Source organism: Hyla sarda, chromosome 1, assembly GCF_029499605.1.
Source record: "Hyla sarda isolate aHylSar1 chromosome 1, aHylSar1.hap1, whole genome shotgun sequence".
NCBI lineage: Eukaryota > Metazoa > Chordata > Amphibia > Anura > Hylidae > Hyla > Hyla sarda.
The window spans coordinates 241,128,422-241,153,476 of NC_079189.1; the positions used below are offsets into that span (position 1 = coordinate 241,128,422).

At 39.9% G+C, this 25,055-nt stretch overlaps 1 protein-coding gene across 2 annotated transcripts in view; it reads right to left on the reverse strand.

The window, feature by feature from the left end:
• The window catches only part of TNKS (tankyrase), a 239,391-nt gene that overhangs the window by 46,348 nt on the left and 167,988 nt on the right, over positions 1-25,055 (reverse strand). Inside the window, exons 10-16 of one of the 2 annotated variants that reach the window (XM_056569535.1) lie at positions 21,534-21,625; positions 18,215-18,293; positions 16,060-16,231; positions 14,963-15,042; positions 5,944-6,086; positions 5,213-5,378; positions 4,254-4,473 (exon numbers count right to left, since the gene is read on the reverse strand). In XM_056569535.1, the coding sequence (XP_056425510.1) occupies positions 4,254-4,473; positions 5,213-5,378; positions 5,944-6,086; positions 14,963-15,042; positions 16,060-16,231; positions 18,215-18,293; positions 21,534-21,625 (952 nt within the window). Of the gene's footprint in view, positions 1-4,253; positions 4,474-5,212; positions 5,379-5,943; positions 6,090-14,962; positions 15,043-16,059; positions 16,232-18,214; positions 18,294-21,533; positions 21,626-25,055 lie in introns of both variants that reach the window. The other variant, XM_056569527.1, reaches the window with a different exon arrangement.

Below are 25,055 nucleotides of genomic sequence, written 5' to 3' on the forward strand. Positions count from 1 at the left end.
AAAGAATCCCCATCTGTGATGGTGAAACCTCCTAGAGGATACCCCCTTGTCATTGTTACCGGACTAGGTAGAAAAGAACTCTGTACTGTCCATTCATACATTGCGATCAAATTGCCCCTAAGACGCCTTTTCTCAGAACTATCCAAATAATCCAAAATTTGATAACCTGTCTTGGTACTGTAATTTATCTCTAATGACAGAAAAGATCTAAAGAGATGAACAAAACTAGGGATGCACCTAAAAGGGAAATTTTAGGCCGAAACCAAAACTGAAAATTTAGGCTGTGCTTGGCCAAAAAATGAAAATGCATTGCCCCACCCACTTTAAAAAAAAAATATATAGTTTTTATATAAAAATGTATGGTGGCTTATTTTTGGCACCATGATCTGTAGTTTTTATTAGTACCATTCTGGTTCTGATTTTTTATTTACAGCATTTTTTTTTTTTTATACTTTTAATAATTTTTTTCTGATAAAAAATCATATTTTTGGACTTGGATTTTTTTATTTATTTATTTTTAATGTTTATGCCGTTACTCTAGCACTGTTATAAGCCATATACTGTTAAGGGGGTACTTTATCACTGTTATAAGCCATATACTGTTAAGGGGGTACTTTATCACTGTTATAAGCCATATACTGTTAAGGGGGTACTTTATCACTGTTACAAGTCATATACCCCTATAACAAGTACTCCTATAACAGTACATGGCTTATAACAGTGATAAAGTACCTCCATAACAGTATATGGCTTATAGCAGTGATAAAGTACCCCCATAACAGTGAGAGTACCCCCATAAAAGTATATGGCTTATAACAGTGATAAGGTACCCCCATAACAGTATAAGCCATATACTGTATTGGGGGGGGGGGGGGGGGTTACTCTATCCAGGACAATCCTACTAGATCAGTGTTTCCCAACCAGGGTGCCCCCAGCTGTTGCAAAACTACAACTTCAAGCATGTCTCGACAGCCTTTGGCTGCACTAGATATTCCAGGGCTCCCTCGTATGAAGATGGCCGCTGGGTATGATCTGGAGCAGCTGCCGCACTTTGGCGGATAACTCACGAGTCACAGCGCGCCCCCTGCAACCTCCTCCACTCAGACCCCATGGACACCGCCTTGGCCAGCTCATCAACAATCATGGTCCCGTAGCTCAGCAGCAGACAGCTCCCTGTCGGCCCAGGTTACCACGGCTACCAGAAGGGATTCAAGCGGTGCAGCTCATGACGTCATCAGTGTGACAACATCAGCCGCCTACAATTTCTACCGTTACCCACCTGCTATGATGCGAGCACAGCTCCTGCACTCGTGTCATAGCCGCGGCGGGACTCAGGGTGTACAGGTGCATTCTGGTGCGCTAAGACCCTGGCGTCCAAGGCGTACCTGTACGCCCGGTTTCATTTAGGCCACGCCTCCCGAAATTTTTGGCATCAAAATGCATAAGCCGAAAACTCTAAAAGGGGCATTTTTGCCCGATAATATTCGGCGGCCGAAATTTCGCTGCATACCTTCATAAAACCATTTCTTCTTGATAATCAATCTATTACAAATGAAGAGGAAAATATTATTTTCATACTCCTTTGCCATAAAGCACACAGTACGGTGTAAAAGTCTGCTAAATAATACAGTTAAGGTGTATTCACACATACAGTATCCTGTACAATTTAATGTGCAGGATTTGAAGATGCAGATTTTATGCTGCAGATATAAATTTAAACTAGGTCTATTCACACTGCAGAATTTCCACTGGCGGAATTCCGCAACAATTCCGCGCAAGCCAAAAACCACCCAAGAATGTGGAATTGGTGTGGAAATTCTGCTGTGTGAATAGACCCTAAATGATCAAACACAGCGTCAAATCTGCAGCTTTAAATTCTGTGCATGAAATATGCACAGGATACTGTACCTGTGAAGAGACCCTAAGGGTGTATTCAAACATACAGTATCCTGCGCATATTTAATGTGTAGGATTTGAAGCTGCGGATTTCAATGTAAACTAATTGAATGAATACAGCATTAAATCTGCAGCTTCAAATCCTGCGCATCAGATATGCACAGAATACTGTAACAAATACTGCAGACAGCTCACATTAGCCAGCGTTCAACAAGATTGAACTCTCTGGCCTTAATTTCTAACAGAAACTGAGGGGGGTGCTGCTCTGGATCTCAGACTGGGTCGATAATTCACCTTCTAACAAGACAATGACAGTCATTACCCAACCTGAGAGCATCTGCAGAGGAGTATGGCAGAAATCCCCAAATCCAAGTGCGCAAACCTTGTGGTGTTATATCTAAGAAGACTGGAGGCTGTAATCACTGGCAATGGTGCTTCAACTAAGTATTTTTGACAATGCAATATTTGAGCTTTTCCTTTTTAATAAATTAGCAAAGATTTGGAATATTCTAATTTCACTTTGTCATTATGGGGTATTAAGTTTAGGATGATGGGGGGGAACGTCGCACACATAACAATAATAATAATGTAAGACCTTTTTGAAGACCTTCTGAATGCATTATATGTGAAACAATGGTTTCACAACACACTTCCAAAGAATTTTACAATATTCTTAGACTTATTGTGACCAAGTAACCGAAGCACTCTGAATTCCTATATTTTACCCTGAAATCTGAATGTATTTAACATTACCAATGTGAGTTATGAAAGTAATTCCATAAATTAGCAATTTCATATTTTATTTGTAAAAATAATGAATTTCTTTAGTGGAAGTAGTAGTAGTATACCCTCAGTATAAAAAGAGTAATGGATGAGTAGTTCAAGGAGTAATTCCAGATGTTTTCTCTCTCTTAAGATATGGCTCATAAGCTCTTGTTTACTGAAAAAAGGTATCATCAGGTGTGGAGAAAACCATTCAAATGTTTTTTCCAAATAAGTTAACTGGTACCTGCCATTTGTATAATTTTTTTATATGTTAACTTCTTAATGTACTTGTTCATGAAATGGTTTAACTTTATATGTTAAAATCACTCCTAAAAGTTTGTCCACCAGGGTTCCTCCTTCTGGATCTTCCAGCAATCCTGACCCCCCGATGCTGCAGAATTGTCTCCTGCATCGGCCTGGCCGAAACAAAAATCAGGAAATACAGGTGGGACCTGCTCAGCTCAGTGCTCAATCTGTCTGTCAATCAAACAGGCAAAAGCAAGCGCTATGTTCCTGTCTTTTGAGAGCGAGCATCAGCTGGCAGCATGGACTGATACATCCTCATTGGAGACACACGTTTCCTCCAGGAGGAGGAACCCTGGGGGTTTTCTATGCGTGTTCCCGACTCCACTCCGAGCGCTGCATAGAACCGGTAGTATTCTCCGACAGGGCTTTAGCTGACATAGTGCCTGCTGTCGAACACCCTTTCCTGAACTGTGGAGCTCACAGAGTGAGAAGCATAAATAGAAAACAAATACTATTTAAAAAAAAAAAAAATATATATATATATATATATATATATATATAGAGAGAGAGAGAGAGAGAGAGAGAGAGAGAGAGAGAGAGAGAGAGAGAGAGAGAGAGAGAGAGAGAGAGAGAGAGAGAGAGAGAGAGAGAGAAAAAAGGAAAATCGGAAATATTTTATTATAGCAGATAACAGGTACTAAATACAACCTGCTATGAATCAAGAACAACAAAATAATGCATTTTCACTTCACCCAGTCCATGCTACGGTCCTGCCATTTACTTCATTTGATTACGCACTGTCCTGGCTCTCCTGATGATGTTCCACACACACACACTGCAGCCTTAGTGATTGGCTGCAGTGGGTTTCGGAACATCAACGGAAGAAAAGGAACAAAAGGTCATCGGGGTAAGGAGACACAGACTGGGTCAGGGCTTTATTATGTTATTTTACATCCCTACCAGGCTGTCATGTTTTTTTGTTTTTTTTCTCCAAATTTAGAATACCCCTTTGAAAAATATCTGTCAGTAGAATATTGCTTGTATGTTTATACATTAACTGATACAAAATAATGAAATAAAAATTTGTATCAATTGTGGTCACAGGCTGTTTAAATGTACCCTAAAAAAATGTGACCTGTGCGGCTTTATGTGTGTTGAATACTTTTAGAATGTCTCTCTTGCAGAAGTACCAGAGTAGAAGGTGTGTAAAACAGTAAAATACTAATTAAAATTTCATTATTTGTAATTAAAAATATATATACACTGCTAGACCGAAAACCTATTATCATTATAAGATTATACCTAAATCCATGACTGTAGATGGCTACTAGTCTGTTTATTCTCACCTGCTAGATGCAGAGGGGTGGAGTTTCTCCCTTGAGTGTCCCTGCAGTTGATGTTTTCTTGTGTGCAAAGCTTTTGTACTCTTGCTAAACATCCTTTTTTAGCAGCGTCGAGCAGAGCAGCATCGCCTCGTAATAAATCTTGTATGTCTGTGTCCCCATCTTTTACCAAATCCAGAGGTGTGTTGCCATCTCTGTTTTTCTTGGTTGGATCTGCTCCGTGCTGAGAAAAAAACAAAAACAAACACATTGTCAATTTGGTTTCAATAGAAAAAAGCGTAAAAAATACAAAACAACTGACTGTAGTAACTCATCTTATCAAAAATTCGACTTTTAAGTCAGCTTAGTTCTAAAGAATGAATTTTGGTTTTACATAGCATAATATGGTGTGATACACATGAAATAAAAAGCAACTCTGGAATATGATTGTGTGCTTGAAATCAGTTATTTTACATACAGTTGAGGGTAGGGTCACACGTGTCGTCTTTTGCAGCGCATTTTCCTACCCACTGAAGTCAGCAACAGAAAATATGCAGCCAAACACAGCATGTTAGCATCTTACCCTAAAGATGAATACTCTCTGACTGAGCATTAACACCATGAGGATATAAAATGGTCCTGGACATGATCTTCTACTGTCTTTTTTTTTTTTTTTTTTTAAACATTGTTTTAGATATTGTACTTCTGTATCCTTTGCTAACCTTACAACAGCAATAAATTCTGGCCTTTATAAAATCCCAAAGAAATAAAAAGCCAAGCATACAGCTTCTCCTGGCATAAAAAGCAACTTCCTTTTATTTATGGTTTCAATAACCTTTTGAAATTTTGTTTTTGCCTTTGTAATGAGTTTCCAATGCCCAATAGTGCAAAGCATTATAAAAAAAAAAAAAAAAAAAAAAAGGTGCAAGGCTGTAACTAATGACTGTGAATGGAGGCAGCAATAAAATATTTTGCCATCTTACCTTTAATAACAGTTTGCAGATCTCATATTTTCCTTTAGCAGCTGCTTCATGTAGTGGAGTAAATTTCCAGAGATCTGCAACATTTACAGAGGCACCATGCCTCACTAACAACTCTGCAACTTCATAGTGTCCATAGGAGCAGGCATTGTGTAGAGGGACTAAGCCACTGCACACAAAAAGAAAAAGAAATAGGCTTTTTTTTGTTTTATATTACAATAGCTTCATTTATAATAAGGACAGTTGGTGAACCTGAATGCAATCTGCAGATATTTAATGCCATAAGAATGCCATTGCAGCTATTTATAAAAATCAGATGAACAAGTGTATATCTAAGACATAGGTACAAAGTCTAAGTTCATAGACAGGGTTAGTACTCAGGTATTGTAATGTACAATACAATTAAGTATATTTCTACATAGCCTGTATGGTATAGAATGCAGGTTATTGTACAAGCCAAAACAGAAAGACCTATGATCCAGGCCTGACTGATGAGCAGTCTCCCTTCATGGCTGCACATGGCTCACAATGTACCTAACAGCAAATCTGCCCCACACTATATAACTCAGCATTATTTGCAGGTACAAGAGGTGGGGGACTTTTCTTTGCTCTCTTACCGCTGGATGTTCTTAGGAACTTAAAGCAGGTTTTCCAGGATTTTTTTTTTTTGATCGTGCCATATAAACAAAATACACAAAAAGTACCATATAAAACAAAAAAGTCTTAAAACCTACCCCTTATCTTTGGCATGTACGTCAGCACCATGATGTAGCAAATATTCCACAACAGAAACACGGTTATAACCAGCAGCAAAGTGTAATGGAGTCGAATGACGGCCTTCAAGATCTCTGCAATTTACATTCTGGGGGCTGCACAGCTGCTGTAAAAAAATATGAAGTAAAAAAAATAAAAATAAAAAAAAATTATAGACAAATAAATGAATAATTCAATAAATAAATACATATTGGACTTTATAATGTACTAAAGATCTTTTAAAAGAAATGTAATCTTCTGATAAGCACCTAGTAACTATGTACTGTATCAGTCCTCATTATCTCTCTACATTTCTTAACCTAATTCATGAGTACGTGCTCAGCCTATTAAATTGCTTCACAAGTTAATATATTCAGCTCTGTCGAAAGTCTGTGTGTCTACATAAAAACAAATTATGAGATTTCGAGCAGAACCAGAGCTCACAAGACAGTTGAATGCAAAACACAGAGCTTCAGTTTTTGTTTTGTTTTTAGTGTAATTTTTTTGGCATGTCGATGCTACATATTGTGCATGAAAGGCTAAAGGTATGCCATTCAGGCACTGCTATACTTACCGTACAGATATTTGGCATTTACGGTACTCTTTGGGTATGTCTGTACAATGCAGCCAAAGTAACTGTCACATTACTGTCAAAGCCCAAAATATACACTACGCAGTGCTTATTAGCTCTAATGTATCAAGAGCTTGATGCTTAGACTGCCTACATTGGGTAACTAAAGCACAATCAGGGGAGATTTATCAAAACTGTCCAGAGGAAAAGTTGCTGAGTTGCCCATAACAACCAATCAGATTGCTACTTTCATTTTACAGAGGCCTTGTTAAAAATGAAAGATGATATCTGATTGGCTGCTATGGGCAATTCAGCAACTTTTCCTCTGGACAGGTTTTGATAAATATTCCCCATTGTGTTCAAGTATGACAGAATTTAAACTGCATATCTATAAAAGCCTTACAAGGATACTCCCATCTTGTAAATGATGAAATATTGTGATCTGTGGAGGTTCAACATCTGAGCGCCTCACGGACACACACACACAAAAAAAAAGACCTGCACAGCAGCAATATGGGTTACCCACCTGTGCACATGCAGAAAAAATAGGCTTGATTTTTTTATCATCAAATTATCCAGACTTACATATTGCCACATGCACATCACATGGTTAATTGTAGGTTAGAAGACATCAAGGTTAATGTACACCAAATGTTTGGTCAGCCAGACCTTTTTCATCGGTTAGTCATCAAGGCACATGGACAAGTCTGTGTGGGGGCGCTGCTGAGTCCATGTGACTCATTAGATTCTTGCCTAGAAACCGAAACCTTCCTACATAACCATTGAAGAAAAAAGTCTGAATGACCAAAACCCCCAGGGCCCAGATTTATCAAACTATGTGAGAAAAAAAAATGAGTGATTTTTCCACAGCAACCAATCGCAACTCAGCTTTCACTTTACCAGAGCTCGTTAGCCGAGCTGTGATTGGTTGCTGTGGGAAAATCACTCAATTTTTTTTCTCTCTCACAGTTTAATAAATCTGGGCCATTATTAGAGTACACTGAACTTGAGGTCTACTAACTTGACAGATCTTTCGAACAGTGGGCTGTGCAAATGAAAAATTACATTTTTCATTTTCATGGACCACTGTTCCAAAAATCTGTCAAACGCCAGTGGGGTGTAAATACTCACTGCACCCCTTGTTAAATTCTGTGAGGGGTGTAGTTTCCAAAATGAGGTCACATGTGGGGGAGAAATTGCGTTACAAATTTTGGGGGTCTTTTTTTCCTTTTACCACTTGTGAAAATAAAAAGTATGGGGCAACACCAGCATGTTAGTGTAAAAAAATAAAAAAATGTTACACTAACAGGCTGGTGTTCTTTACTGACAATATTCACTATAAAATACTATAGTGTATTATATATATATATATATATATATATATATATATATATATATACACACATACATACAAACACACATATATATATATATATATATATATATATACACACACACACACACTACCTATTAGACGCTCTGTAGAGCTTGCTTGTTCTTTGCTGTTTTACAGTGATACTAAAGATATCACGGAAGGACTCAAGTTGAACTTATTGGTGGCTATAGAAATGGTAACGCAGCATCAAGACATTTTGAGAAGAGTGCAACAGTAATGTTTATGTAGCGTAATACACTTGAACATCTTGGTGACAGGCCCCGTATGCAGCTATAATCGTGTTTCTTTTATCATTACATGAACCAAAAGGACAATTAAACTGAATAATCCAGGCAGGATAAAACTGGGCTTCATGATCACCACTATTATCACTATTAGTCTAGTAGAACTTGGTACACTTCAGGCAAAAATAAAGAGCTAACCGCTGTAAATAGGTTAGCCACTGAACAAATAATACAATTATAGAAAGTATGACCAGAGAAAAACCTATCCTATCAGATATGGAGGCTCAGTGGTTAGCAGTGACCATGGGTTCAAATTCAACCAAGGGCAACATCCACATGGTGTCTGTATGTTCTCCCTGAGCTTCAAGTTTCCTCTAAGACTCCAAAACACACTAACAGGTTTATCTGGAGTTTAGATTGTTATTCCCACTGGAAACAGTAAGCGATAACAACAAGTTGTGTACAGTACTGCAGGATATGTTGTAACTATATAGCTACTATACTATTTAGCTATTTTTATTATTGTTAAGAGGACAGCCAACTCCCTGATCTGCTCTTAGTAGCATATATGTATATATGTTGCGGGATATGTTGTCACTATATAGCTACTATACTACTTAGGTCTATACAATAGTTTGGAATCAAATAGTGCTGGCCAACTTATTCTTTGGTTGTATTACACATACGGGGGAGTGGCTACCTCTATGTTGGCTCCTGCACCCCACCCACCTCTATTAGGTGTATATAAGGTGCTTTGGATGTTTCAGACCTTGCAATGCCTGTTGAGCTGTTCACACAGAGGCATATTCATAGTGTAGGGTCCGTCCCAGAATGAGGTCACCTTACCGTGGTGGGACGGTACACGCCATTTGGCCGCCAAATTCGCAAGCTAAGTACCTCATAATTTCATAGTTTCATATTTTCATTTATTGCACTACAGCTGTATAGCTTTTCATGTTCTATCTATATCCTCATGTTTTATCTATATCTTTGTGCTAGCAGTGTGCTGCTGTATTCTCCTGTTGCTGTATATTTAGCCCAGCAGCCTGCACCTGTTAGCCAGGTCTATACAATAGTTTGGAATCAAATAGTGCTGGCCAACTTATTCTTTGGTTGTACTATACTACTTAGCTTTTATTATTATTGTTAAAAAGACAGCCATCTCCCTAATCTGCTCTTTGTAGCATTTAGGAATACTCTTTTCAGCTTTCACATAGAAGATAATAACATCTATAGGATACTGTTCTAGGCATGGTCTGTGATCTAAACAGAGGGGAGAGAAGATGAGCTGTAATCATCACCTATTGTGAATTTTTCATTGTGTTATCTACATATAAGTGTCACCTTATACTGTAATTCCTGGCTGTGATAAAGAGGAAAGAATAGGAAATTAAACACTAGGTCGTATAATAAAATATAGCCTTTATTAGATATGTATTAAAATATCGGACATACAAATAATTAAATAAAGTGTTAACACAATAGCGTGAGAAAGTCAGCTAGTCCTTAGATAAGGGCTTTAGGCATCTAGTGGCCTATCTATTTGGCCCTGCTGGTCTGTGTAGACCCCCTGCCTATTAATGTAGGAAGGTCTTCCTTGTGAGGACCACCTACATCAGGAACCTCCTACCTCTCCCTAATGAAGGATGGCGGAAGGAGCCCAAAGAGGCCACTAATGTTTAGATTGCTGATTTCTACAGCCTCCAATTTACATTTAGGTGAGTATTAGTTATAGATCCATATATATATATATATATATATATATATATATATATATATATATATATAGTTGGTATCCATAACATTCAATTTGGTTACAATCAAGCAAACCCAACGCGTTTCATTGTATCGCGTAAACACATGCGGTACAACTCATCAGGGAATATAGCCATGTGAAACCCACAAGGCTATGTCACTTAGCTCACATAAAGCCAGTACATTACAGTACATCTATATGGAGGAAATAGTAGTGGTGAGACCCAGAGTGTATGTCCACAATTAGGATAGTCCGCACAGTATATTATATCCCGCTTCTTAATAGGCCCTTGGTTTTTGTGTATATTTCTTGTTCCTCTTTTCAGTGAGGGAGAGGTGTGAAGCCTTTATGTATATATATATATACTGTATATATTATGCTGCGTTGATGTGGACCTCTAGAGATAGGATGCTTATAACCCGGTCAGGTATTGCCAGTAAAGCATATGATTTCTTGGTTGCCGTCCAAAGAAGCCAAAGGTCAAAGAACAACCTCTCCTATATACCGGTAAGTTGTTAGTCCTATGTGGATGGTACCATGGCTGAAGCGCGATAAAGAGGAGAATTAGGATTTACCCCATAAGGCTTTATTCTCGGCATTATCACAGCCAGGTTTAAAACTGTTTCAGGATTACTTTTTCTAAATGTAAAATTTAAAAGGGGTTGTCCTTGTCTGGTGTACCCAATGTTGCCTCTTGTCCTCTATGCCGTTCTTATCCTCTTCTCACCTCCCCTTCACCAAACCCCACCCCACTCACCTCTTTGTTTGATATCAGTAACCAAAAAACTGAATTAAAAGGAGCAGACAGCCGACTATTCTTTAACAACGTCGCAATTAGTAGCAGTGTAACGCTTCAAATGACTTACGTCACCGAGGGGAGCTCAACCCCCCCCCCCCCTCCCGTGCCGGCTTGCTTCCCACTCACAGCCTCGCCCCACTAGTTGTCTCCAGCCGTTTCTTTCCTTATGCAGATATACACTTCCTCTCTGTTAGATGGAAGGTTCTTTAGTGTAAAGACCTTACACTCATGACCACAGCTGTCCAGAAGACCATTTATTGCACATGGAACAATTAAATATACATAAAACTATAAAACAATAAAAGGACCAGACGCGTTGTGGAGCTTCCTCCTTCCTCAGGGGTTAATGTTACAAGCTGCACATCCACCAACTATATACCCACAATCCATCATTTCAGGAAATGACATCATTACTACCATTTTCATTAATAAAAAAAGGCTACATATACTCACAATACTTACTTCACTACTACCACTTTCATTCATAAAAAGGGTCTACATATACCCACAACACTATATATACCATGGAGTGACATTGTTACTGTCCTTTACATACAAACTCATCCACATATCAGTGCTACAATATACCGTACATTATACTCGCTCTAGGGTTTCATTAAAACCTTTTGGGGAGAACGTGTAATTAAAAAATATATCCAGCGATCCCATTTTCTTACTTATAACCGAAATTGCAAAAAAAAAATCCATTGGCACCTCCCAGAAGACCCATCATAGCAGGGATGGCAATTTAGGGGAGAATGTGGATCGGATCCTGCAACGGTTATATCCTTACTGTCCTATCTAAGAGATTTGGGACATCTTTGAATAGAACTGGAAAATTTTAATTTTATGGAAGATATGTGGTTAATTACGCTAGATGTAGCATCTCTATATTCTAATATTCCTCAAGAAAAAGGGGTGAATACTATAGCTACCATATTGGGGGAGGATGTTTTGATGCCCATAGCACAAAAAGAGTTTTTAATTGAAAGTCTAGAAATTATTTTAAACAAAAATTCTTTTACATTTGATGGAAAGTTTTTTATTCAACATCTGGGTACAGCGATGGGTGCTAAATGCACCCCGGTTTTTGCTAACATGTATATGGGAGCATTTGAGAGACTGTACATAAAAGAAAGAAATTTTAATCAGTATATTACATTTTACCAAAGGTATATAGATGACCTTATCATTTGGCAGGGAACAAAGGAAACTTTTGAGAATTTTTTTAAGTTTTCAATGATAATGAATGGGGTTTGAATTTGATTGTTAATATGAGTAAGGAAAATATAACCTGAACAGAACCTGAAGCAGAACAGCTCCCACGGGTCACATATGATTAGTTCCCCGATGTGGGGACAGCGCGCTGCGGCTGATAATTCATTAATTCTAAGGGGGGGTGGGGGGGTCAACCGGTATTACCGCATGGCAAAAATTCATATCGTGCAGGAAAAAATTTTCGGTATGAACCAGTATACCGCCCGGCACGAATAGAAGATAGTTAAAAGATAAAGAAGATGGCCGATAAACATAAAGGAGCCTATAAATTTTGGGTAAAAAAAAGTGTGGGACATGTAAATATATTCAACAAGGAACCACATGATTGGTTAGTAGAAGCACAGGAGATAAAATGTAAATAAAATCTCATTAATTGTGGTAGTGATTTAGTGATATACGAATTGGAATGCCCTTGTGGCATCCAATACGTGGGAAGGACGCCCCAAACATTAAGAAAGCGAATTAATTCGCATAGATTCAATATAAAACATTGATTACCTAAACATAGTGTTTTGAGACACTTTGATACCCACCATAATGGAGACCCTAAATTGTTGAAAGTAATCCCGCTAGAGCAAGTGGAGGACCGCTTGAAGAAAGCTTTTATATTTTTTAATTAGACACGCTCTGCCCAAAAGGTTTTAATGAAACCCTGAAGCGAGTATAATGTATATTGTAGCACTGATTAGAGATGAGCGAACTTACAGTAAATTCAATTCGTCACAAACTTCTCGGCTCGGCAGTTGATGTCTTATCCTGCGTAAATTAGTTCAGCTTTCAGGTGCTCCGGTGGGCTGGAAAAGGTGGATGCAGTCCTAGGAGACTCTTTCCTAGGAATGTATCCACCTTTCCCAGCCCACCGGAGCACCTGAAGGCTGAACTAATTTACGCAGGATAAGTCATCAACTGCCGAGCCGAGAAGTTCGTGACGAATCGAATTTACTGTAAGTTCGCTCATCTCTAGCACTGATATCATGTGGATAAGTTTGTATGTAAAGGACAGTAACAATGTCACTCCATGGTATATATAGTGTTGTGAGTATATGTAGATCTTTTTATGAATGAAAATAGTAATGAAGTCATTTCCTGAAATGATGGATTGGGGGTATATAGTTGGTGGATGTGTAGCTCATAACATTAATCCCTGAGGAAGGAGGAAGCTCCACAACGCGTCGGGTCCTTTTATTGTTTTATGTATATTTAATTGTTCCATGTGCAATAAATGGTCTTCTGGACAGCTGTGGTCATGAGTGTAAGGTCTTTACACTAAAGAACCTTCCGTCTAACAGAGAGGGCGTGAATATCTGCAAGAGGAAAGAAACAGCTGAAGACCACTAGTGGGGCGAGGCTGGGAGTGTGACTTGGGAAGAAAGTCTATTTATATATCTTTTTTTACCTCTTTCTGCATAGGGAGACTTTTTTTTTAATCATTTACATTTAAAGGAAATCTGTGATCAGAATCACCCGCACTAAACCTGTTACACAGGCTTGTAGTGCGGGTGATCCTGATTAAAACGCTCCTTACCTGGTTAAAAATGGTTCAGCGGTTCTTCAGATATCTTTATCTTTAGTTTTCTGTTATTCCCTGGCTTGGGACTCAGTGGGAGGTGTTATCATCTGGGACTCGGCCACACGTCATTCTAGCTGGGCGGAGCTGCCGCCCGACTCATGAATACTCATGAACTTATCCTCCTGGTCTAATTCTTCTTTCTCGGTCTAAGTTCATGAATATTCATGAGCCGGGCAGCAGCTCCGCCCAGCTAGAATGACGTGTGGCCGAGTCCCAGATGATAACACCTCCCACTGAGTCCCAAGCCAGGGAATAACAGAAAACTAAAGATAAAGATATCTGAAGAACCGCTGAACCATTTTTAACCAGGTAAGGAGCGTTTTAATCAGGATCACCTGTACTACAAGCCCGTGTAACAGGTTTAGTGCAGGTGATTCTGATGACAGATTTCCTTTAAGTAAATAATGGATAAGATTTAAACGGGTTGACCCTTCTCACTATTCCAATTTTCCAGCCATCTCCTGCCTGTTTGCCATCACAAGAGGTGGTCGAAAAAGCCAGAAGCAGCCAAAGCGAGGAAAGTTCCGCATTTTGTGCAACTTCCATTTAATTTAATGGGATTTGGCAAAACAGCATAGCCCAGCCATTTTATTTTGGCCAAAGGTTCTTCATTCTCTCATATACTCATATTTCTATAACAAAACAAATATCTCATAGAATGGCAACTCTACAGCCTTAGGCTCCTTTCAACACTATGACTGTTACAAATGGACGTTAATGGATTTTTTTCCTACTTTGGCTGCCACTAACATCCGTTATTGTAATGGAGCAAAACGGGAGTTATAACAGGCAAAGAGGATCCCATTCACTTGAATGGGATTTCTCTAACGTCCGTTATAACTCCCGTTATGATAGCGAGATAAAACGACCTGACATGCACAAATTTTTCTCACGGACATCACCTACTGGACTAAAACGATAGTGTGAAAGGAGCCTTAGGCTAGGTTCACACTACGTTTTGTAACTACGGTTCCCGTATGCGGCTGGGAGGAGGGGGGTGGGGCTTAATCACGGCGCCCGCACTCAGCCGTATAGGGGAACCGTATTTAATGCATGTCTATGAGCCGACCGGAGTGAACCGCAGCCTCCGATCGGCTGCGTTTTCGGCCATATGCGAAAACGTGGTCGACTGCGTTTTTGCCTACGGTCGGGAAACCGCATAGGGCCGAAAAAGCAGCTGACCGGAGGCTGCGGTTCACTCCGGTCGGCTCATAGACATGCATTAAATACGGTTCCCCTATACGGCTGAGTGCGGGCGCCGCGACTAAGCCCCGCCCCCTCCCAGCCGTATACGGGAACCGTAGTTACAAAACGTAGTGTGAACCCAGCCTTACTAATGTTAAATTATAGAAAGGATACTGTATTCTGGTAAAGCATCATAAATAGTATTTGGTGAAATGACTTACCTTTACAGTATCCAGGTCACCTGCTTTTGATGCTTCAAGCAGTCTGTAATCCACATCAGAAGTGCGGGCTGGTGTGCTTTCTGTAAATCACAAATGCAAAGATTTAAAATCTGGTTTCTCCAATATATATATATATATATATATATATATATATATATATATTTATATTTATTCCCTCATTTTCTGGAATGTCTGAGAATATACTCCAAAGATGTTAACAGAAGTGTATTTGACATTTTGATAAAGAAGAAAATACCTATATAAAATGGGCACTGTCAGATCCAAAAACTTTTTATATTTCGTTACTGATGAAAATTTTGTAACATGTATCTTTTGTAATATGGTTGTTTAAATAATTTTTTTGAAATACGGAATAATAAAGAAAACGGCTCCTGAAAATCTCACTACTAGGGGGTCCCCATACATACTGAGACACTAACCATTCCTGTCCATGAGTGGTGGACAAGAGATGACTCATAGACAATGCTGCATGAGCAGACACCACAACCACCTCCCACCACCACAAGGGAGGGACACGACCCGTTCCCCTAAGAGGATTTCAAAAACCTGGACAGGATTAGGTTCTGAGCAACAATTTTTTTTATGTTGGATCTGACAGGTACACATCTATTCATTAAAATTTGGTCATGAGGTTAATAACTGCTGAGGTTGGGATTTGTGAGATGGGAGCCATGAAAGTCATTACTGCTGGAGTTAAAGGACAAGTATCATGAAAAAAACCAGGAAGTATCTGAAGTATTGGGGATAAGTTTTAGATGGCGGGGGTCCAAGCGCTGGGGCCCCCCTCACAATCTGTTTAGAGCCCCGACTCTCCTTCACAGCGGAGCGCCACGACCCCCGCCCAAAGCAGGGGCCATGCCCCCTTCATATAGCTCTAAGGGAGAGCCGTTGGGCAATCTTCACGGTCTCCCATAGAACTATACAGAGGGGCGAGGCGGCCCCACTTCGGGCAGGGATCATGACACGCTGCTGTGAAGGAGAGTCGGGGCTCTAAACAGGAGATCGCAGGGGGCCCCAGCGCTCTGGACCCAAGCGATCTGGGGGGTTAGGGATGCATGAGATGGGCTATCACTCACCACTTAGAATTTGCTGCACAGCTTCATTTCCCATCTGTGCTGCAGTAAAGCCTTGCAGAGAGATGATTGATGCATCCGAGCCAAAGCTCAACAGAAGGCGACATGTCTGCAGGTGACCTCCCAGTGCAGCTCTATGCAGTGCAGTTTGCCCAAGTGTGTCCAGGGCATTCATCTTAAGGCATAAAACACAAATGCATTATAACAAAGTTCTAAATTAGCAAAAACCACTTCAATATATTTTAACAGATATTTGTAAAAATAAAATTTTTATAAAGTATAAGAATATGATAAACTGGACTCTCTAATAATAACCTAACTTTTTTATTTTTCCATATACAGACATGTATGAGTGCAAATTTTGATCGGACTTTATCGCTTTTTATTCATTTTTTTATGGTATAAAAAGTGACCAAAAATATGCTATTTTGGACTTTGGAATTGTTTTACGTGTACGCCATTGACTGTGCAGTATATTTTCATAGTTTAGACATTTACACACGTGAAACCACATATGTTTATATTTATTTACACAGTTTATTTTTTTTTTATGGGAAAAGGGGGGTGATTCAAACTTTTATTAGGGAAGGGGTTACATTTTTATTAACTTTTTTTTCCACTTTTTTTGCAATGTTATAGCTCCCATAGGGGACTATAATATGCATTACACTGATTGCCAGCAGAATGCTATGCCATAGCATAACATTGATCAGAGGTTTTCTCGGTCGACTGCTCCTGCCTGGATGTCAGGCAAGGAGCAGTCATTTGGCAAATTATTTTTTAACTTTAGAAGTGCTGTTCAACTTTGATCGCCGTGTCTGAAGGGTTAATACTGGGCATCACCACGATTGGTGATGTCTGGTCTTAGCAGCGGGTCCCGGCTGTTGATAGCCGCCAGGACAGACCCGATATGAAGTGGGGTCCCCGTGTTACATCACGGGAGCCGGCACAGGACGTAAAAATACGTACTGCATTGTTAAGGGGTTAAATTGATCCAGTAGGTCCTGAGATACTTGCTTCTGAATTTCCGTAGCTGCATCCAGGGAATTGTGCAATGGAGACGTGGGCCTCGTCTGCTGGCTGCGTCTGCCTCCCTCTGTCAGGTCCTAATACCACCCCCGCAATTTGAATATTCATATTCTTCAACTCCACGTCCTAGTGACGTGGAGTCACAAGTCACGTGAGCGCAGCACTGGCAGAGCACATGTGCCGGAAGATTTCAGCCTGCTCTCCTGTCCTGATGATGTGAGAGCTCTGAGTAATGCGAGTGCAGCCTCGCTACTCCCGACTTCCGGGTGTAGCGAGGAATCAGCGCATGGACAGTGACACTGCTCATAGCGCTCATGTTGCACAGAGCTCTCACTTCATCAGGAAGTGAGAGCAGACCGACAGCATTGCGCTCACATGACTTGTGACTCCACGTCACTAGGACGTGGGGTTGAAGAATATTAATATTCACCTTGCGGGGGCTGTATTAGGACCTGACAGAGGGAGGCAGAGGCGGCCAGGAATGATGGAAGAACAGCACAACAAAAATAGACATGTCAGGAGAGGTAACCAGTTCTCTTTAAGCCCCAAACTAAACATTAAAGGGTTAAAGTGGTTTCAAAATATATACTTTAGCAATGTATCTTGATGTCCCTATAAAATATAAAAACACAAGCTAGCAAGCTTTGCTAATGTGCTTCTACAATACAATTCCAAACTATGGTTGAATCTAAATAAAGTAAAACTGAGAGGCCTCAACAAACAATTCCCCTTCCTCTACTTTGTGGCTTTCTGTCCTTCTCCCGCTTCCCCTTAATTACAAGGGATGGGATTGACTTTTCATTTGAAGCTTGAAACCCTCAGAAGCAGTTTGTATTGAAATGACACAAAGAGATATCATTGCAGATAGATGGCCAAGATACTCCAATTAAATTACTCACCCTGTTGCCAGGAACAGGGATGAATCACAGTCTGAGTAGCAAAGTAATTTTCATAAAAGCTGAATGCCTTTGAGGTACTGTAGAATTTTCAGATAAATGTACTGACCTAATACTCTAATTGTATCTAACCCTGAGCCATCTATAAAGATAGAGAAAGCAGACAGCACAGCTTGGTACTGACAGCAGTTCTGTGCAAAAATTATTATTTCCACTTCAATATTCATTTTTACCTTTGCTCCATGTTTATGCAGAACTTCAACTACATCGTTGTGCGCTCTTTCAGCAGCTACATGTAAAGGTGTCATGAAACTACAGAAAAAAAAGTACAGAAAAAAATAGGAATAATAAAATAATATATATATTATATTATATATATATATATATATATATATATATATATATATATACACACACACACACACACACACACACACACACGTGGGTAAGTCAACAAATTGTGCAATTCACAATCTTAAAGGAGAACTCCAGAACATAAAAATTGACCCCCATAGTGCCGGCAGTAAAAAAAATAAAGATGTAAATACCTTCCTCCGCTCCCCCGGGGCCTCCGGTAACCGGCTCAGGTCTCCGCTGCAATCCACTTCCTGGTTGCCAGTGGTGGGATGAATCAGCCAATCACCAGCCGCAGCGCAGTCAGACACGGCCGGCGATAGGCTGAGCGGCAGTGTGACGTTTTCGGCCCCGGCCGCAAGTGCCGGTGTAGTGAAGAATTTTGTGTCCTGAAGCGTTTTCACAATGCCGTTCAGCCTATCGCCGGCCGAGTCAGAATGCGCTGCGGCTGGTGATTGGCTGATTCATCCGACCACTGGCAACCAGGAAGTGGATCGCGGTGGAGACCGGAGCCGGTTACCGGAGGCCACGGGGGAGCGGAGGAAGGTATGTACATCTTTATTTTTTTACTGACGGCAGTATGGGCCACAATTTTTATATTCCGGAGTTCTCCTTTAAAGGGTATAAGGCCTTGACTTATAGAGCACTGTGGTCGTGAAAGAAAATAAATCCAAAAAGAAAAGCATTTCCTCTGTAGTATACAGCCGCTAATAAGTACTTGAAGGATTAAGATTTTTTAGTAGAAGTAATTTACAAATCTGTTTAACTTTCTGGCATCAGTTGATTTAAAACTGTACCCCTTTAACAGTGATTAGTCAGAAAGCCCTCAATATGTTGCCCACCTACACTAGTTCTGACCTGGATTGCAAAACTGACAGTGAATAACTTTTTAAAAAGCTGCACATTTTGGCGCAAGAGTTAAAAAGTCGCAGAGGAGGCACCACACAAAGTGGAGTTCTGAAGTCAAAACATGTACCAGCACCACATTCACATTATCACATGCCATGCACCAATTAATAAATTTGGCGCATATACACGGTTTTCAGTTCACTACACAAATAACTCTTAATAAATTCCCCCCATTGATCTTTCCACGCCCAGAAAAAACCCTTGAGAATAGGTAGCATGGAGAAGTAGCCTCCTATTTCTGTTGCAGAATTTGAAGTAAAATATATGTTAATTCTGCAATATGAAGATCCAACACAAGTGAACATAAAAGTGCATTACAGTGCTGCACTGTTCCCACACAACAAAAAATGTGGCATGGTCTTGCATCTGCTTCAATGGAAAATCCCATTTACTGCATTGTGGGAGATGTGCATAAGTTACAAGCTGGGTACACTGAGTTTGCAACTTGGAAACTAGGGCAATATGTCCACTTAGGGAAATTTATCAAAACCTGTGTAAAGTTAACGTTCACCAGTTGCCCATAGCAACCAATTAGATTGCTTCTTTTATTTTTAAAAAAGAAAGAAGGGATGATTGGTTGCTAAGGGCAACTAAACAACTTTTCTTCTGCACAGGTTTTGATAAATCTCCCCAACTGAGTGTTTGAGCACTTGGCAAATTGAGTTTAATGTGGATAAATGTAAAGTTATGCACCTGGATACCTATAACTTGCATGTAACATTTGTTCTAGGGTGAGAAACTGTGAGAGTCCCTGATGGAGAAGGATTGACCAGTTGCCCATAGCAACCAGATTGCTTCTTTAATTTTTCAGAGGTCTTTATAAATATGAAAGAAGCGATCTGATTGGTTGCTATGGGCAACTTTCCTCTCCACAAGATTTGATAAATCTCCTCTATAGACTATAGGCTACAGCATTTGATGTCAGGCAGCTGCTTTTATGGCCAGCAGGATATTGTCATGTTGGCGGGACAGGGATATAATGCTACCGCTTTCTAAAGCACTGGTGTGACATCCCATGATATGCTGTTCAGTTCTGGGCACTGGTACATAAAAAGGAGGTCCTGGAGCTGGAAAAGTTACACAGAGACACAACAAAACTAAGGGACATAGAGCTTCTCAGTGACGAGAAAAGATTAAAATTATTAAATTGTCTTGGGAAGGGACGTTTAAGGGGAGATATCATCTTATATATATAAATGGACCGTGCAAAAACATGGGAGAAAAACTGCTCTATTGTAAAATCTCTGTCAAAAGACAAGGTGGCACTCCCCCTGCATGGAGAAAAAAATATGGAAAAGGCTTGTAACCTCTAAAGACTAAACCTTAAGAATTGTGAAATTATGAAACAGTCTACCTCAGGAACATGTCAGAGAAAAAAATGGCTTAGGCTGCATTCACATCTAGTTTTGAAGTTACAGGTGCCGGATCCAGCTGGGGGAGGGGCAAACCGGGCTCTCCTGTACCCCAGCCGGACCAGCGCTGAAATCCAATTACTTTAATGAGCTTACCGGGGTTAAACGGTGACTCCAGACAACTCATTTTTGACCCGTATGAGGTTTCCTGACCGGACCTAAAACCGTGGTATACTACGGTTTTAGATCAGATCACAAAACCGGATACGGGTCAAAAATAAGCCGACCGGCAACCGTAACATAAAAACGAGGTGTGAATGCAGCCTTAGACAAATTTTTAGTATGACAGAACATTAATGCGAACATAGAAATTCACCAATACCCCTTCTCTTTATTGATCTTTTTTCTTCTTCAATAAAACTTAACGGACATGTGTCTTTATCCAACCATACTATGTTATGAAGTATCCATAGGATGGGGGAACCCCCTTCCCCAGTCTGCGCACATGCTAGGCCAATACGCCATAACTCATTATGGGGCTTCTGAAGACCGCCAATAACGGTGTTTATTATTGTGACTGATACTGTAGTCATCCCAGTAGTAGGATCGCCAATGATAAGCTACTTATTACCCATCCTGTGAACTTTAAATTGTAGGATAACCCCTTTAATTCAAAAACAACCCTATTTCAAAATAATACTAATAAGCATGAACAGGATAGGCATAATGCTATCCTTTATATAAGCCAGGGACTATTGATAGAATTTAGAATATTGGGCAGACTAAATGGGCCAAAAGGCTTTTAACTGCCAACACATTCCATGTTTCTAAGTAATAACTAATATTTCTTCACAATTACTACTGCATCGGTCACAAACTTTTAAACAAAGATTGTTTTAATGTCCCAAAAATGCAATGGCAAAAACAGAATACATACTCTTTGTTCTTCTCATTGACACTGGCTCCCTTCCGGAGCAACAACTCCGTTATCTGCTTCCTTTTTGGATGGAGAGAGGCCACTGCACAGTGCTGTAAAAGGTAGTAATACACATATAAGGCAAAAGGAAAAAAAACACAAGCAAACACATACATAAAATGTCTAAAAGCACACTTCTATTGAGCAGTTTTTCAGGATATCATCTTTATCTGTTCTATATTCCTAAGGCTATCTTTCTATAACACACACAGATGGAATCCTTCAGTCATTTAGCAAATGTCTGGCTCAGATACACAACGCGCTATGAAAAAGGGTGATCAATGGTAAATTATGCTTCTCTGAAAACAATTTCGATTTTATAACTGCAGTGCCAAGGATGAGCAATGGTCATGTCATGTAGGCGAGCAGGAAGCCAAAGAATAAAAGAATAAATTGTCTACTTTGTACACCAGGCTGAAATCAAGCATTGCCTCCAGAAAGTAAACTTTTTCGTGTCAGTTAAATGCATAGGAATAAAACTGGGAAAAAAAAACACTTTTCAGTACACACATTCTTACAAGGATACAAATTTGTACATGCAGGTATGAAATAAATCCTCCCATCCACTGTATAACTGCATACCCTTAATCCATGAAAAAAAATAAGGATTTACAAGTTGCAGAAGTCAGTCATCCACTTTCACTGCATTTCTGATTCTAGCAGTATTGTATTATTTTGTTAATTACCGTACTTATTAAGTCGATACGAAACAAAGACCTCATACACATGGGTGTATTTGAGTATGTTCACACAGGTAAAACCCACAAAGGCTTTGACATGGAAACTGTGATGATTTATGTGTCAAATGGCATCACTTTAAAAAAAGATGGTTAAGCGGGCCATCACTGAACGAGATGTGAAGGTGTGACAATCAGGTCCTTTTAAGGAGATCACCAGTGGTCGGACCCAGTGATCAGACCGAAGTACCCACATAGATTTGCAGTTGGCTGAAGGATAAATATAAGAGAGTTGTTAATGGTGTGTATTCTAAACAGAGACTGGTTACACCTGGTGTGTCAAACTATTCTATTTTTTTTTTTTTTTTTTTTTAACATGACTAGTAGATTCAGGAGGCGCTCACCACAGTAGATTGTGCAAAAATCCAAAATCTTTATTGCATGGTGCAGAGATCAAAGCGGACAAGCGTGGACACAGCACACCAGGGAAAGGTAACACCTATTTCACGCCTATTACAGGCGCTTCATCAGACCATGCCTCTGCTCTTTTTGTGTTTTGACCGATTGTACATGCTCGCGGAATCTAACACTGAGTGCACTTCTAGTGCATCCAATGTAGAACTTCGAGCAGGTGCATCGGATCGCATACACTTCTAAATTTGTCCTACGAGAGATGAAATCTTTCAATTTTACGACAACGCCACCTAGGGTCAAAACTTGTCAGTTGAACTAAAAGAGCAGCATGAACAATTGCCACATCGGAAATTTCCCACTGGAGCTGCTTTATTCAACCATCCACTGCCTGAGACCGAAGATACAAACTTGCTATGTACTAATGTGTCGCTAACATTTTTGCATCTTTTAAGAGTGATTAGAGGTTTACTTTTAGTGTATTCTACTGGGTCACCTCTCAGGATAGCTCAATTGTCATCATGGATGGCTTTCTTTTACTTGAAAAGCCATCGGGCTAAACTGAAAGGAGAAACAGAAGCGTTTTTCCTGAACATCCTTGGAATGTGGTAATGTGCTCTTATTCTTAGGATGCTTCCTCCTGCAGAGTAGCTCATTATGTTTTTGTTAAAATGCTTTATGGGGCGGCATCCAGGAGGGGTCTTGGATACCCTCTTCTGGAAAGGCGCTCCCGTAAATCACTAGCCTGCAGGAGGAGATCAGAATCTGTTTTATTGATTCTTCGCAATCTCAAAAACTGCCCTTAAGGTACCGCTCTCTTTACATGTTCCAGATAGTAACTCAAAGTGAAGCAGGGCATTACAGGCAGTTGGTTTGCGGTAGCCAACGGTTACCAAGTCTCCATTCATCAGTCTCACCTTTGTATCTAGAAACTCAAGTTCTCTTGTGTCAGTTTTAAAGGTGAATTTTAAATTCATGTAATTGACGCTGTTTAGGGTAGAGACAAAGTCAGCAAAAGATAACTCAGTGTCTCCCCAAACGATGAACACATAATCTACAAAGCATCTGTAGAACGCAATGTATTTCAAAAAACGATTATTTTCAGAGAAAATATACCTTTTCTCGAAGGCGGCTATGTATAGCTTCGCCAGTGTACAAGCCACTCCGCCCACTTGTGAGTACCATGTTGTATCAAAAGATATTATTGGCAAGAATTGCATCGCAAACCAAATCAATTTAAGTAGAACTTTTGTCTGAAGTGCAATAAAATTTCCCTGATGACATCAACACTTTGAAGCTGTGGTATGCTTGTATATAAACTCTTGATGTCTATCGAGGCTAAGATGCAATTTTCAGGCCATACCAAGTCCTCAAGGGTTAATAAGAATTCATTTGTATCTTTAACCAAAGTTGGAATTTCAGATAACAATGGATGCAATAACCCTTTAGACAATACAGATTTAGTGGCATCATCTAGTACATAATCAGACAAGTTTATATAATGGTTAAAGTGACATCTGCTATTTCCTCCATGACACTGTCTTGCGTTTGTGTCCTACATTTGAGCTCTGCCATTCTTGTGTGCCCTCTCCTTGTCCTCCTTCTAAAGGGGCAACATGAGAAGTGGCACTAGCTCCTGTGACCTGGGGGGCAGAAACAGTCACTGTCTTTGTTTTATCCTCAGACCCACTGGATTCTGAATCGGTCCAGTAGTCAGATCTCTTTTTTTCTCCCCACAAGACCCTTTGTCTCCCATAATGGTAATAAGAATAAACAGCGTAGATGGAAAGGCAAAGGAAAATCTCCTGAATCTACTATTCAAGTTTGCTTCTATGAACTTTGCCTTTGCGGGATTAAGCATCCGAATCAGGATTATTGCATATGTGGTACAACTGTTGCCCCTGGCTACCACATGTTGTAAAGAGGTGTGGGAAAGCTGAGTTTGGATTAAGCTGTGCCGGCCTATTTTATCTTGTGATTTTGCACCTATTTTTTAACATACCATAAGAAAATTATGGATGTCCAGCCATGTCTTTCTTCTCAATTTGAGCTATACTTGTATTTGGTCTCATCACTCTTTTTTGTTTTGCCTTGGTTCCAGCATTCCATCCATTATGCCCAGGCATTGTTAATAAAAGGACTGCATAAGGCCCCTCCAGGAGCTCAGAGATTGTTTTCAATGGGTTTCTGCTGCACCAAACACACAGCAGACTTTAAGTGGCAAAAACATCTGCTGTGGAAATTCAAATTACAGACTCTACAGAAACAATGAACAAGTCAATTCTGTCAGCAGAATCTGCTCGGAAATCCATTGCTGTCTATGGAGCATTATTCAGCGATCCGGACAGAATTTTTCCAGGTGGATATTCAACCATGTGAATGGGGCCTTAGTTTA